At 43.9% G+C, this 16,586-nt stretch overlaps 1 protein-coding gene across 32 annotated transcripts in view; it reads left to right on the top strand.

Annotated features, from left to right (window-relative positions):
- The window catches only part of KCNMA1 (potassium calcium-activated channel subfamily M alpha 1), a 717,848-nt gene that overhangs the window by 692,385 nt on the left and 8,877 nt on the right, over window positions 1-16,586 (top strand). For 17 of the 32 annotated variants that reach the window (XR_012001127.1, XR_012001126.1, XM_072756332.1 and 14 more), the window contains 3 exons: window positions 4,398-4,592; window positions 6,541-6,659; window positions 8,157-8,381. Coding sequence is in view for 30 of the 32 variants with exons in the window: in XM_072756332.1 (XP_072612433.1) it covers window positions 4,398-4,592; window positions 6,541-6,659; window positions 8,157-8,381 (539 nt within the window). In the remaining 2 variants the exon portion in view is untranslated. Of the gene's footprint in view, window positions 1-4,397; window positions 4,593-6,540; window positions 6,660-8,156; window positions 9,221-10,697; window positions 10,727-16,586 lie in introns of those variants that run through there. The other 15 variants (XM_072756324.1, XM_026005207.2, XM_072756321.1 and 12 more) reach the window with 3 other exon arrangements.

Below are 16,586 nucleotides of genomic sequence, written 5' to 3'. Positions count from 1 at the left end.
GCATGATCCTGGAGACCCAGGATCGAGTCTCACATCGGGCTCTCGGTATGGAGCCTGCTTCTCCCTCTGCCTGTGTCTCTGCCTCTGTGTGTGTGTGTGTGTGTGTGTGTGTGTGTGTGTGTGTGTCTCATGAATAAATAAATAAAAAGAAGACTATATATGTATATTATATGTATATATTCTGGATACTAGACTTTATCAGATATAAAGGGGGTTGCTTTGAGTATCATATTTAAGACTCCATTTTCAAATCAAAGGTTATGACAATTTACCCTATGTTTTCTCCTGTTTCATAGTTTTAGCTCTTACATTTAGATCTTTGATCTATTTTGAATTAATTTTTGCATATGGTGTGAGGTAGGGGTCCAACTTATTCTTCTGAATGTAGAAGTCTAAGAATTATAGCTTCATTTGTTTAAGAGACTATCTTCTTTCTCTATGGAATGATCTTGTCACCCTTGACAAAATCAATTGACCAAATGCATATGAGTTTCTTTCTGGACTGTCAGTTCAGTTCCATGTCTGTCCTTATGTCAATATTACACTGTCTTGATTATAGTAGCATTGTAGTGTGTTTTGACATCAAGAAGTATGAGTCCTCTAACTTCATCTATTTTAGATTGCTGGGTTATTTAGAGTGCTTGCAATTTTTTTTTAGATTTTATTTTTTCATGAAAGACAGAGAGAGAGAGAGAGAGAGAGAGGCAGAGACACAGGCAGAGGGAGAATCAGGCCCCATGCAGGGAGCCCAATGTGGGACTTGATCCCGGGTCTCCAGGATCACACCCTGGACTGAAGGCAGCACTAAACTACTGAGCCACCTGGGCTACCCCGGGCTTGCAATTTTATATGAATTTTATTTTGTTTTTATTTTTTAAGAGATTTTATTTATTTATTTGAAAGAGAGAGAGAACACAAGCAGAGGGAGGAGAGGAGGGAGAGGGAGAAGCAGACTCTCTGCTCAGCAGGGAGTGCAACACAGAGCTGGATCCCAGGACCCTGAGATCATGACCTGAGCTAAAGGCAGACACTTAACCAACTGAGACACTCAGGCACCCTTCATATGAATTTTGGAATTAGCTTTTCCATGTCTATATGGTTTTGGGGGTTTTGACAGAGATCGTACTGAATCTGTATATTGTTTGGGGGAATACTACTGTCTTAATAATATTAAGACTTCCAATCCATAAAGATGAGATACCTTTCTATTATTTAGCTTCTCTTTAAGATCTTTCAACAATATTTTGTAGTTTTAAGTGTACCAGTCTTGTACTTCCTTGGTTAAATCTCTTCCTAAGTAGTTCTTCTTAGTGATGCTATTATAAAAGGAATTTCTTAATTTTATTCTTGTATTGTTCATTCCAAGTGTATAGGTATATAAATAATATTTTTGTATATTGATTTTGTACTTGTAAACTTGCTGAACACATTTATATCTATAATTGAATTTTAATAGATAACTTAGAATTTTCTATATATAACATCATGTTCTCTGTACTTCTTTCTTTCTGATATGGATAGTCATTTCTTTCTAGCCTTGGCTAGAGCCCTCAGTGCTGTGTTGAAATAGAAATGGTGAGAGCAGACTTCCTTGTCTTGTTGCTGATTCTAAGGGGAAAGCATTCAGTCTTTCACTAAGTCTGCTGTTAACTTTGGGTTTTTGATACATGCCCTTTATCAGGCTAAAGAAATTCCCCTTTATTCCTAGTTTATTGAATGTGTTTATCATGAAAGCATATTGGATTCTTTTAGTTATCTCTAATCACATCCATTTTAATTTTAATATCTTGCATAAAAAATGGGTGAGTTGTATGAAGTCAGCTTTCTTATAGTCTCATCTTTTACTTCTTATAGACACAATATTTTAAAAAATTTTATTTGATTCCAAAACAGATGCTTCTAACTTTTTCTTCTACTTCTTCCAGTAACTAATCAGTCAAAATGATGCTTTTCCTTTATATCTTAAATACTATGGTTCCCTTATAAAAAATATTTATACTGGCTCTTTTTATTTCTCTGTACTGAAAAACAGAGTTCAGTGTACAAGGTCATGACTATTCTGTGCCCACTTTGCAAGCTGTTAAATTCCTCCCGTTGGTCTTGATCTAAATGGGTAATTAGAGCACAAAGGTGCTTGTCAAGTTTCCATGCCCAGCACTCACATATTTAACGTGCCACAGGGCTAGGGAGGAGTCTCCTGCTTCTCGTGATGTGTTATCTGACTGTAGCGAAGAGGATCTGGAAATGGAAAACATTGGAAATGCTTGTAGATGTGCCCCAGCACAGGAACATACCTCCGGAGGCTCCTCTCGCTACTCCTGCCCCATCCCAGGATACAGTGTACTGGTGACCTTTGCCCTGACATTCTTGTGTCCAAACAGGGTCTTCCAATGGAGGCAGACTGAGAAGTACAAACTCAAGGGTGAAATACATGGCTTTGGTTTGCCCACCCTTCACCCCAAACATCAAGGATTTTTATTTTTTTTAAAGGAAAGGCTGAGGATGAGAGGACTGTTCCTCTCCCTAGCAAAAGCTCTGAGTCTCTGATACCAGGCTGGAAGTATCTGTCAGCACTTGCTGCACACCAAGCACTGTTCTACGTGGCTCACCTGTGTTAGTTCTGTTGTACTTTTAACCACTGTTATTACATTTTACAGATCACAAAACTGAAGCACAAAAATGACAAATAACTTTCCAGGGTCACACAGCTTCTGAGAGGTGAAGCCAGCATTACATCCACCGCCTGACTCAGTCTTATCCCGTGTCCAGGCCAGCAGCAGTTCGTCCAGTACTTGTCCTTGTGCTGCTTCTGTGCCTCAGGGCACATCTGAGCTCTGGTGGAGGATACCTTCATTCTCCTTAGGGTCTGACTCCTTCTCGGTAACATTCCTAGTCTCCTTTGCTGTTGGAATGTTCTATCACTTTGGGTGTTTTGCCAGTATTTCAATGAGGAAAGTGAATCCTGCCTCATCCATGAGCAGCTATCATCTGAACTCCGAAGTCCTCATGGAATTCTTTTTTTTCCTTTTTTTTTTAAAAAGATTTTATTTACTTATTTATGAGAGACACACAGAGAGAGAGAGGCAAAGACACAGGGAGAGGGAGAAGCAGGCTCCCTGCGGAGAGTCTGATGCAGAACTCAATCCCAGGACCCAGGGGTCACAACCTGAGCCAATTTGGGCAGCTGCTCCACTACTGAGCCACCCAGGTGTCCCAGAAGTTCTCATGGAATTCTTTGCATATGAACTTGATCTTAATGACTGTGCTTATTTTACGGTTAAGAAGATCAAAGCCTAGACTGAGTAGTCAACCCCTAAGACAAAGAACTAGTGATGGCTACACAGGATGAGAGAACTCATCCTTACCTGGTTTATTCCCCACTACATTTTGCTAGGTAAACTATCTGAGAAAATGTTGGGGTGAAATGCAGCTGTGTTTCCTAACCGACTCCCCAAAGTCCATACGCCCTCAGAAGCCACAGGCAAACTCTGGTTTCATTTCATTTTGCCTGCTTGATTTCTTCTTACCCTCGAAAATGGAACATAGACTCTTACTTGAGATTTTTCTCAAATTAGGCTGGGTGACAAGTGTCTTTTTGAGCTCTTTTATTTGACACCCTATTAATATTTTTAAACTCCCATTGTTTTGTTCCTGACAGGTCTGTTATGTTTCAGGTGTGAGACAAATGTACACATAGAGGGAAACTTCTCTAATATGCTATATTTGCCTCAGAGGGAAACTTTTCTAATATGCTATATTGAGATCACTTAAAAAAATAAAACCAAAAGTGCACGTACCAGGACATCCTCCTCCTCGTTATTTTATCTGACATATTTAATTGATAGAGACTTCTGGGTTAGATTATCATCAAAGCACGTAATAAAATAAATTGGTGACATGTGACCTTAATGACACTCTCGGCATCCCTTTCCAATGCCGAAGGAAGTTTTAACCACTTTGGGGAAGGTGACATCCTGGCATAGGGTGACAGGACCTCAGAGGTAATCGTACTTGGATTAGCAGCCTGGGCAGGCTGTATTTTGTGTCACAAGTCCAAAGTCCCTCAGTAGACATGTGGGACTTAAGGAGGGGAAGCAGTATTTGCATCCCTACTAACACCAATTATGGTAAACACCAGCCATTTAGACTTCAGCCCTTTAATGAAAGTTCCCTGAATTGGTTTCTAAAAGTCAGACTCTCCTGGAAGAACCAAGTAGGAGAGAGAAGAATGGAATAATTGAGGCTGCTGTCTTTTCACTTCCCACATAAAATTATTTGAAAAGAAAGGCCAAAACTTTAAACAGGAGATACCAAGGAAAGTTGTAATTTGGATGTCTGTTGTCGTGACTTTAGGGTGTTTGCTTAAAGGACTTTTTTTCCCCCAACTCTCTCCCCAGACATACTTCAATGACAATATCCTTACCCTGATCCGGACCCTGGTGACCGGAGGAGCCACACCAGAGCTGGAGGCTCTGATTGCTGAGGAGAATGCACTTCGAGGGGGCTACAGCACCCCCCAGACGCTGGCCAATAGGGACCGCTGCCGTGTGGCTCAGTTAGCGCTACTGGATGGGCCCTTTGCGGACTTGGGGGTAAGTCCATGGAGCAGAACCCGCTGGTTAGGAATAACTTGGCCTGAGTGAACTGGGTGCCAGACAGTGAGGAGCTAGGCACCTGTCTTTTCTGTCTTCTGTGGTAAAATAACTATGATGTTTATGGTTTATTGCATAGCAGGCACTATGCTTTACCATTCATTTTTATTCCAATGGCAATCCTTTGACATACTCTAAGGAAACTGAGGCTCAGAAAGACTGAGGATTGGCCCAATCAGGAATTTGCACCAGGAATGCTGGCTTCAGAGCCTGTGGACTTACTCACTCCCCTGGGAAACTCCTACCATGAGCTAGGAGGCATCAGGTGACTACAGCATGCAACCAAGGCAGGGATCCCCTTTCCACACAATCATGCCTCAGGGCTACTTCACCCCAAAGGCACGTTCATAGCACATGAGGAGCTTTTTTTTTTTTTTTTTTTTTTTTTTTCATGAGGAGCTTTTAAAAACCATTGATGGCCATGCCCGATTCCCAGGATTCTAAGTTTTTGTATCTAGGTATGACTGTGGCCTTGGAAGTTTTTAAACACCACTGGTAGTTACATACATCTAGAGCCTACATACATACTAGAGCCTCTAGTTACATATATCTAGAGTGGCTCTAGATGTCAAACAAATAGCATCTCATGTAAATCCTTTAATGTCCCTAATTCCAGATCTAGGCCCTCACATTTCTGAGGCTGGGCCCAGTCACTCTCCCTCATGCTTTCCCTGCTACAGAGGGTATGACCAGTGCCTCCCTTTGGGCCCCATGCACCAGCTGGGTTCACGTACTTTAGCAAAAGTATGCACTCTTGACCCTTATTCATGGCCCTACCACCTCCACAGATGTGTTCAAGGGGTGGAGAGCCACAAGTCTTGGGAACCAATAAAGCTATTGCACAAACAGTAGTGTTGCCCAGGGAAAGGGTCACTGTCTCTATTTCTTCTGAAACCCTGATATTGACTTGCACCATATTTTGGTGTGGTTATGGGCAAGGGCCTTTGTTAGACTGGGCTTTTTTGAAAGGTGGCTTCCATAGCTAGTGTCCCCTTTCATCTATCATTGACTTATGCACTTATGCACTTTAAAAGGATAAAGACTTTAAATATCAGTAAGATTTGGCCCCATTTGTGTTTTGCAATATGATGCGCATGTGGAAATTCCAATGACAGGAAGGACAAAGGCAGCCTCTTATTCCCAAAGAAGTCATTCTTCAGGGCCCTTCCTGTACTAACGCCCACCTGAAATCACCTGGCTGCATGAAACCAGCGTTTCCAAGTGCGTGGATTTGCTTTCACATTCCACTTCAGGCCCCAGACCCTTGGAAGGTGACTGTGAACTGATTAGGACTGTGAATCCCACTTATTCAGCCTGCAGCTCTTAGCCTCCTGGGGAAACACATTCTCTTCCACCAGTGCCATCTCTGAGGTCTGTAAATTGTGCTTTTCACACAGTCCTTTCCCTGAAAGAGTCTGTCACCATAGTACCTGGTGGGGTCTTTTCTCCTAGCAGTGATTTTAATTATCACTCGAGCAGTTTTGACAACACGGTCAGATCACAGTGATTACAGCCGAGCTGGGGCTAAACATAATCACCATTTCGCAGAGCTGGTTTCTTCTCAGCCAAACATGCATCTGAGACCTTCAGGCTTTACACCCTCACTTCAAATGAGGGAGAGGCACACTCTCTTTAGGGTCCTCATTGCTACAGATAGAAAACTGGAGAGAACCAGAGGAGAACCCCATCATTATCTGATCCCTGAAAATTACCAGTATTGGATGGAGGCAGTTAATCACAGTAACTTCTTTATCCTTGGTCCTTTGGAACAGACCCTCCAATTCAGGAGACCCCAAAACAAGCTTTCATGAGAAGGCTCTGTTCCCCCCTGGACCTCTACTTCCAGACAAATAAAAGTGTTGCTCTCTGTTCTTTTCTTGTCTCCCAGGATGGTGGTTGTTATGGTGATCTGTTCTGCAAAGCTCTGAAAACATATAATATGCTTTGTTTTGGAATTTACCGGCTGAGAGATGCTCACCTCAGCACCCCCAGCCAATGCACGAAGAGGTGAGTATATTTCCACTCTGCTCTCCCAACCCAAATGCAGAGACAGAAATATCCTCTCCTGTCCCCCACTGTACAGGCAGAGGTCCATGTATATGCTCTCAACGTGCAAATGACTCTGCCACATTAAATCCAACACTGAGTTTGGAGGTCATGGGAGATGTTTTTCTTTAATTACCCATAGAAGCTGTAAAGAATTCAAGTTTTATAGATTAGTTGCTGAATAGGAGTGTCTCCTCTAAAATCCAGCTGCAGGGATTATTCTGTTGGTAGCTAATAGATATTTCATATTGCTAGTGTTTAAGATAGATGGTTCCTTTGCCATATCCTAGATGCCCATATTTTTACTAAATATATTTTAATGGACTTACTTTTTAAACTTTTATATATTTACTTTGAGAAAATCATGTATTATCACCTTAAGCAGAAAAAAATAGCAGTTTATGTGTACTAGTTATATTTTTCTAATTGCATTAAAATAAATTCATAGCAGCCGCAAATTAAAAGTGCACTATAGAATTACTAAAACCAGTGTGTTTGCGTGATATACCTCAAGAAACAATGCTATAGAGTTGAGTATTTCTCAGCTCTGTTTGCACATCAGAATCACCAGCTTTGTAAAAATATTCTTATTTCTCTGACTTATTTGGTCTAGTTTGAAAACATAGATGATTTTTTAATGCATAGAGATATAGGGTATAGCCAGAGTTGAGATGAATTGCTTTGAGAACCAGCTAGTTCTCAAAGTTTAGCGAGGCCGGAGAATCACCGGCACAGCTTGTCCAAACACAAATCACTGGACCCCACCCCTAGCGTATCTGACTCCATAGATCTAGAGTGAAGTTGCTTAAGAATTTGCATTTTAAGTTCCCAGGTGATGTTGGTATGTCTGGCTTAGGACCCACCTTGACATGTACTACTATGGAAGAAACAGTGATTTTTTTTTTTTTTTTTAAAGTGTCTGGTGTTAACCGGATGGAATTGGGAACAGTTAAAGGAAGGCTAGCATAGACAGAGGCAGGGAGGTCCTTTTTCTTCTTTCATTTAGAAAAATCCCCACCAGAGTTGATTTTCTAAATGGTAAAGAGTGAGAAAGGACTAAGAAGTGAGATCATGGGAAACAAAGACCCTGCGATATGTGTCTGTGATTGTTCAGAACACTCTAGAATGAAAGGTGCAGTACGGTCCATGAACCTCCTGCATGCATTTGGGCTACTCAGGATCAGAAGTGAACTTGATAGTGAATGGAAAGGGGCTCATAGGCCATAGGAAGCACGGTTTTGTTCTCCCATCACGGGCACTAATTCTGCATCTCTGCCGGGGCTCGTGTCTGATCTCCTGTCCCGAGCATCAGCTTGGAAGATAATACTTAGGGCCTTGAACCAGCTAGAAGCCCATCTTCCAGGTCCTCTGCAAGACCAGAGGATCCCACAGGTTCAGAGACAGGTGAACTATGCCCGCAGTTATCCTCACCTGTGACCCCTTTGCTTTCCCGCCCAGGTATGTCATCACCAACCCCCCTTACGAGTTTGAGCTCGTGCCGACAGACCTGATCTTCTGCTTGATGCAGTTTGACCACAACGCCGGCCAGTCCCGGGCCAGCCTCTCCCATTCCTCCCACTCATCCCAGTCCTCCAGCAAGAAGAGCTCCTCCGTGCACTCCATCCCGTCCACGGCAAACCGACAGAACCGACCCAAGTCCCGGGAGTCCCGAGACAAACAGAAGTACGTGCAGGAAGAGCGCCTCTGATATGTGTATCCACTGCCACCGTGTGTGAAACTGTATCCGCCACTCATGTTCCCCAGTGGGTGTTTCCAACAGTAACTTTCCCCCTTTGCCCCTGTAGTCTCCTCCCTTTTTTTTACACATATTTGCATATGTATGATAGTGTGCATGTGGTTGTCATTTTTATTTCACCACCATAAAACCCTTGAGCACAACAGCAAATAAGCAGAAGGACCAAAAGTTATTTATGATTCTAGGGGAAAAATAACCCAAAGGCATGCTCCAGACATAAATAGCTCACTGCAGGAAGGAGTTTGCAGAGTAGGAGAGAGCCCTTGTGATCGATGTCAGTTATGCAAAGCAAGTTTAGTTAATGTAGAAGAAAAGTTTGTTCTGATTTATCAGGATTATCAGGGTGCTCCGGGTTTTGGTTTTGTTGTTGTTTTCCTTTCTTCCTTCCTTTCTTTTTTTTTTTTTTTCATATATACATACACATGTATTTGAAACGAGCAACCAAAAGGCAACAAAAACATATCGATTGTTTTTCCACTCTCTGGGCTGAAGTCTCGCAAAGCATTTAAAAGGCTTTCGCCATTTGTGTAGATGATTATTAAGCACCTGCTTTTATAACAGAACATGCGCGATTTTTTTTACTCACCAAGGCCTTTTTTGTCTCAGAGCTAGCTAGCTTCCTCTGGGAGTTCCTATGAACATTTCTACCCTTACTGTGGAGGAAAGAATAGTGTCCTATTCGTGGATGTATCAAATTCTAGTCATTTAATCTAAGTGAACAGAGGTTTGATTGCATATTAAATTGTTATTCTGTCTCCTTATGCCATATGACTAGCTATTTTTTTTCTTTCACTTTTGACATTTGGGATGAAAAGCCATATGTATCATAAATATCAGATGTAAGTCATTAAAAACTGCCTTCCTGGGACTTTTACATCTTTTAAAAGGTGAATTACTTACCTTATGTACAGAATAAATAATGCTCAGGAAAGAGCGAGTATTTTTCCATGCATTCTCAGGGGACCTTTTTAACTCCCCTTTGTTTGATTAGCTAGGGCCCCAATGCCAGGTAGGAGCAAGGGCTGGGGCCGTGGTAGAGTGTGAGGAAGATAAACCCAGCAGCAGAGCATGTTTTTCTAGGAGCCGACATGCTAAATAAATCAGAAGGTAGGGGGATCGAGCCACAGTTGACTCAACAAAGACAAAAGCCAGCTACCACCCCAAACTGCTGGCACAGCTGCATGGTGCTGGCTGTCCCAAAACTGAGAGCTGGTGGAAAAATTCCTCCTCCCCAGTTTCTTGAACATAGCCAATTCACTTAGGCAGGTGAATGACAACTACGGCGAACTGCTCCTTGTCGTCACGGGGTGGGGAGAAGAAGCGTGCAACAGTAAGCCAAACACATTTTGGTACAATTATTTTTTTCTTCTGTTTTCCTTCTTCTTCTTCTTTTTTTTTTAAGTTAGTAAGCATGAGAGGAAAGGTAGAAAAATCCCCTTTTCAATATCCAGTTGTCAGATGTCTTATGCATGCGAATCAGGCTTTAGGCAGTGCAGTAGTTCCTACAAATCGGCAAACTCCACCACAACCAAATTCTTGTGCTTGTGGACTAGCCCTGGGCTGGTGTATACCTATTTGAAATGTCTCCTTTAAAAAATTCCATTGAGCCGAATAGGGGTGGAGGGGAGGAGAAAGGTGCCACGGCTATACCATCTCTAAAAAGGTGTTTTTATGGTGAATGCTTTGAGTTTAGATTTCGGATCCCCTCTCCCCCCAAGCATGATAGTTTTGGAGGTTTGCTTGCTGTGTGAGTTGACAAGCACTTTTACTGACAGAATGGTGAGGCTCAGTCTGAACCTCTGCCCCCCATACCAAAGACAGGGCAGTGCAGTATTCAGACCAGGAATGGGGTGGGGGAAAAATGTATACATGTATATTAAAAAGCCCGATGAGTGGAAGAATTTTTTTCAAATTATTTTTGTCCCTATATATCAATTTCTATATTATGTATAATTATCTATCTTTTTATATAGAACTATATATATATCTCTATATATATACACACACATATATATGTATACTATACGTATATATGTGTGTGTGTGTATATATATATATACACACACATAGACCCCAGTTTGGGATCATGAAGAGCTTTTCATGCATTCTTTGCAAAGGAGGTTATCAAGTTGTGCCCATAGAACATTTATACCTATAAGAATGTGCCAGTTAAAGTGCTCAACAGGAAATATGACAGTTTAAAAGCATTGTAAAACTCACATAGCTTACTTCTCTCTCTAAAGTGCAACAAGGATGAATAGAATGGGCCAAGGTATGACAATTAATGGTTCTGCATGACCTAGCCACTGCTGGGGGTTTTCTTCTATAACGTTGTCCTTGTGAAAACTTTTGTGAAATTAAAAAAAAAAAGGAGTTACAAATTTTATTCTGTTATTGGTTTGTTTATTTTTATTTATATTGTTCTGTTTGTGGTTTTATTTAGTTTGTTTTGCTTTTTTTTTTCCTCCCCTTTTCCCTCCTCTTCCTTCCCTACTTCTCCTCCTTCCTTCACTTTCTAAATTGCTCAGCGCGATGAGGCTGTGCTGCTGCTACTGCTAGATCCCTTAGAGTTTGTTTTGGTGTTCTTGGTTTTGGGGTTGGGTAATTTGGGGGGAACTTCTCTCCATCTGGCTTGCCTTTAAATCTGCACGTGGCCTCCCTGCCCACCTTGGTACCTTGCTCCAAGTCCAAAAGCATTTTCCCATCAAGAAACCCAGCTTCCTCCACTCCCCCTCCCCATTACCACCACCCCAACCCAGTCCCCCATCAGTCTGTCCACATTTCTGTGTTTATCTTGGCAAGACCTACTAAATCAGAGTATGATGCCAGGTGATAAACTTTGCTGGAAAACATTTGCAGCCATTCCATTTGGCAAACCTGCTTCTCGGTTCATATTTTATCCTCCTTTTAATGTAGACCAGGAGGTTTATTAATGACAAAAGCATTGGTCTCCTTTATGTTTGATCAATAGGCCCCCAAATTAAAACTGTTCAATTATGTGTCTCAACTCCTAGAGCAAGCCCGGTTATCCGGGGCCTCACGACTCAGGCTCTGCATCATCCAAGTCTCTCCTGCCGCCTGCCTTTCAGGCATTTGTTACATCCCAACCAGAGATTGGGCAGATAGAGAGAAGTGATGCCAAAATGCATTTTATATACAATCTGTCAGCAGCTCTGATGAGATGATGTTGTGACAGGAACAGGGTTGGGAACAGACTGTGACATGAGATGAAACTTTGGGATTTTCCCGGGACTTTAGGCACACAACTGAGAGTTGACTGTAGCATTTGGCTAACCATACATTCAATGATGAAAAGGTAATCATTATGACCTCTATTCCATTAGCTGAAACTACTATGTTTTACTTGCCCTCAATAGAACAAAGTCTCCTCCCTTGTTTTCCATGTGACTCCAAACTTCCCCATTCCCCTTTCAGCCTCTTTTAGGAAGGAAGCACACAAAGTTCTCACATTATGTCTCTCCCCTTCCTGCTCCCCATGAAAAAATAAAAGAATAGGAAGGAAATGGAGAGAGAAAGAAAAAAGAAGGAAGGAATGAGAAAGAGAGAGAAAGCAATAAAGAAAAGAAAGAAAGAAAGAAAGAAAGAAAGAAAGAAAGAAAGAAAGAAGAAAGAAGTAGGTAAAGGTTGAGAGCAAAAGAATTATTTGAAGAGAAAGTATATGCATTTAAAAAGAGCAACAGCTAGAAACTCAATTATCTGTACCGTTCTAGAAGAGAAGCAATTTGTAAGCCATTCAGTCCAATTTGCTTTAGGTTTTGAAAGGGCTGAACCTTAAGTAAGTGGGTAGACCAGGAGGTGTAGTGAAGCCTTCTCAGCCTCATCAGCTTGCTCGGATGATCGTAAAATCATCAACATCCCTAAGGCCTGCTACCCAGGGGCCTTCCTGAAGCCAGTTCAAATGGATAAAGAGAAAGCTGGACCCTTGGACATAGAGTCCTACCACAACCGGGAGAAGTTTCAAATTCCATATGAATATTACAGGTTGTGACCCGGAACCTTATAATAAGTGCCCAGTAAATCTTTTGAAATAACTTGAACTTAAATATTTTCAGACCTTTCATCATGTTATCAATTATCTTTACTCCCTTGGCTTATCTTTAAAAAGGATCCAAGAGTGCCTCTAGGTGCTTCCCTATGCTGCTGTGCCATTGGCGCTCTCTCGAGCTAGGCTCAGGGCTCCTGAGGAGGGGGTAGCCTTAGAAGTCCGGTGAGACTGAGGTACAGACTGTGCCTCCCGCCAGCATTGTCAAGATCTCAGATGACCAGAAAAAACCTTTGACTGGCTCTTCTTCAGCATGGGAAAAGCCTAAAGGTGTGTGCATCCCAACAGAGACAATTAAATCAACCTGACAGGTTCCTATAGCAACAGGCTCCTGAAGGATAAAGAGGGAAGTATGGAAACTTCAGGGCAAGACAGGGTAAAAATCAGTGTCTCAGCCAGCTTCTTTAACCCATCCCTGCTTTGTCATAACACAACGAAGAAGCAGCTGTGGGCACCTGTCACTAAGCCGGTGGCCTGTCTCCCACCAGGAGATGGCACCTATTGTAAAGGGAGGTGAGAGGGATTATCCCCTGCCACCCGAAAGGAAAGAGTGAAGAGTCTGTCCTTGGGGTGTCAGTTGGGCAAAGGCCCCAGAAAAGGCCCAGAGCGGGGGGGGGGGCAGTTTGCTCTGTCCAGCGAATGGCAGCATTAGACTTTCGGTTAAAAGAGGCAAATCGAGTCATGATGGACGATTGCAAATAAGTGTCAGCTTTCATAAATGGAAGCTGCTTTGGTTCTGGTGCGAATGGTTTTTATGTCTATGAAATAGCCGTCCATTGCCCACGGAGGGGAAAGACGGCAGTATGCATGGGTGGGGTCCCCCTGGGGGCCTTGGGGTCTGCTGGGCAGAGGGCCAATGCCAGACTGTGTCCCAGAAAGGTGAGCTGGGAAAGCAGACAGCGTTACCTTTGCAGGCTCCAGCTCCTGGTTGGGGCTTCCTGTCCTCAGCCGTTGTCTCTCCAAATGGAACCTTCATTCTCTAAACCTCAGCTTGTGGGACAGCAGGAGGAGGGCCAATTATTCCAAATACCATTGCTGTATTCTCGCCTCTCCTTTAATGCACTCTTCTCTGGGGAGCAGTTCGGTGAAAAGGCTGAATCCCACAGTACTGACAAGCTGCAGAGCCAGCGGAGAGGCTCAGTTTTCACAGCGCAGCCTGTTTCCCTGCTTGCAGGTGCCCAGGCAGCCAGGACAGCCCAGGTCTGGGGTTGTCCCCCCGCCCCCCCCAGCCCCACTCCTCCAGGCTCCTCGTGGCTTGGGGAAGTCCTAGCTCTTATCCTGGGCCCTTCTATCTCAGGAATGGAAGTAGCGATGGAAGACGCAGAGGGCCCATGGGTGGGGTAGGGCACCTGTTGAGCACAAAGCCGTTATCTATATCTGTATCTGTAAGGATACAGGCCCCACAGCAGGGTAGCCACCCTGGACCCCTCAGAAAGAATGCAGGGCCACCCCTTTCTCTCCTTTCCTTCCAATGCAGATAACCCAAGCAAATCCTCCTGGGTTGTCTCTTATGCCGAGCTCCCCGTTCTGCAGGCCAGCACCCCGGTTTATGTTCCTTAGATCTCAGTGTGCAGCCACACGTAGCCCTCGGGTACGGAGAGTGCTCGTGTAAATGCTAAGGTCACAGGACAGGCTAACACCCAGCGCTTCCTTAGCGCCAGACTCCTGCCAGCACTTTACCTACTCATTCAGTCCTCACCCCAGCTCTGCCGAATGGGGCAGCTCGCGCCTCTGTTCCAAGGAATCTGCAGGACAGATTTGTTCAGAGCCACCGGTCAGAAAGTGGCAGAGTGGCTTTTGAAAGTGCGGGCACTTCAGCACCTGGGTCTGGGCCTGTGCTGAGCACTGCACCTACTCGAGCACCTTCCCTCCAGGTGACAGCGGGAGGAAGATCTGCCCACGAGCCCATTTGACAGAAGATCCGTAGCTGCGATTGGTTAGGTAGTGGCCTGCTGGGAGCCAGCCCCCACCAGGCGAGTCCCCAGATCCACCTCCCCCTCCCGGCTGCTGCCCCCATTGGCAGCCCCCAGCTCCTTGTGGGCCGGTACCGCACAGCTTGGGGCCTGGCCAGGCTCAATCCGTGCCCCCCGCCCCTCTGGGCAGTGCCAGGTCCCTCAGAGGCATCTTGGGCTCCACGTCCAGGTTGCATCTCGCCCTACCAGTCACTTGCCAGAGACCACAAAGCCTCCCCTCCCGAATCCAGGGGGTCGCACACGACCCCTGTTGGGGCTGTTTTCCTCTGGTGGCGAGGAGGCCCGCACAGCCAGATCCACTGGCCATCCCATCTTCGGGACAAAAACGAAGCTCCTGGAAATCTCTTTCTGGCCTGTGGCATGAGGCGGGGAGAGGAGATAAACTCAGGGATCTGGATTTTTTTCTGGACCACTTCAGCATCCATTTGAATCCCTTCCCTGAGTGTTCTTCCTCATGGCCCATGGGGTGGCCTCCCATTGGCCCAGTTTCTTCTTTGGAAGGCGAGATTCATAAACCCAAGTGTCTTCATCATACCCCGCACACTCTCTGTTGAAACAAGTGGCTGACGACCGTTAAAGTGTGCGTTCCTCTGATGGCCTTTGGGAGAATCTCTTCGTGAAATACCTCTGCCCCTGGATATTTTACCAGAGTGCTCAGAGCATTAACATATTTCCACATCCTCGACATCCTACCCAACCAAGTCTCCAACAACATATATATTCATATCTGACCAGGCGCCCAAATTAAAAAGCCTGTTTCTCAGGCATAACGAGAACCTCGGCTCATCACCAGGATGTGCTTGAACACAGCTCCTTCTTGTGTGGAGCTGAATGGCCAAGACACAGGTGCTACTCTGCATAGATTTTCTTCTATGGCAAGAAGTGTAGAAGGAAAGAGAGAATGAAGCTTAAACGGGGAAATAATGCTCTCTTTCTTACCGACAGCAGAAGGAAATTGATATTCTCTCTGCTGTGAAAGGTCAAAATGCCAACTTCGAATTGAACTGTAAAGACTAAATTCTGAACAATTATTCTCTGCAGCAGTTGTAAAAATTTCAGCAAATTGCAGCTGTCTTAGGTCTTTCGCCCAAAAGACCTACCCGTTTCCATCAGCGGAGTTCAGTTTCCTTTCCAACCTGGCATGTCCAACCTAGCACTAAATCCCTTTGCACAATCAGTCCCCACAGGGGCACAGCCAAAACCCAGGGCAGCTAAGGCAAACAGCACAGACGCCTGGTTCAGCTCTTCTGAAAATCATCCTTACACATAAACCATTGGAAAAAGTCGTAGTTTGAAATTGTTTCAGCGGCCTGGCAATGCTTTTAAAACATGATAACCATCACACGCTACTCCTCTCTGAAAGGTTAGTTTAATCGTAGATCACAAAAAATTGGTTTCCACAAATGCATAATGGTTCATCTATGTCACACTTGAACTAAATGGTTTTTTAAATGGAGCTGAAATTATTTTGATGTGTACACAGTCCTGGATTTCTATACAACCTTTTTTAACCAGTCCATCAGGAACCTTGCCTCTAAAGCCTCATTAATAATTCAGATGTGCTGATGACTTTAAAAGATCTATGGAATTGAAGCTTAGGAAAAAAAAAAAAAACTCCGCTTGACAAAAAGATAAATGAATGTAGAAAGAAGCTGTACGAGTCTGGCAAGCTGTAGATCATCTCAGAACAGATTGTAACTTTATCATTCTGTCAGGGGGAATAATTTAAAGCACTTAATCAGTTAGCTTCACTGTGAGGATGTAGCATTATGAATTCCTATCGTCCAATCTGTTCAAATCAAAGTGAACTTAATTATAATAGGTGAGAGAGCCAGAGCAGGAAAAAGGGGAGTGGAGAATGATCCGAGAGACAGTAGTGTCCTGGGTGTAAACTGAGCTGCTGAACAAAGGGTAGTGGGCCAGCAGCTCTCACTGAGGACACCCCAGCACCCCCACGGTGTTTAGGCTGAGGGCTCAGACTTGACACCGCAACAGAGTACGCCTCGAGGAGACACAAGCAGAGAGGTTGTGAAGCTGATCGCAGATGCTGAATTTATAGATCATTAGCCTATCAGACAGACAGACAGACAGACACG

This window comes from Vulpes vulpes, chromosome 4 (assembly GCF_048418805.1).
Source record: "Vulpes vulpes isolate BD-2025 chromosome 4, VulVul3, whole genome shotgun sequence".
Taxonomy (NCBI): Eukaryota; Metazoa; Chordata; class Mammalia; order Carnivora; family Canidae; genus Vulpes; species Vulpes vulpes.
This window is presented reverse-complemented; position numbering and strand designations above follow the sequence as displayed.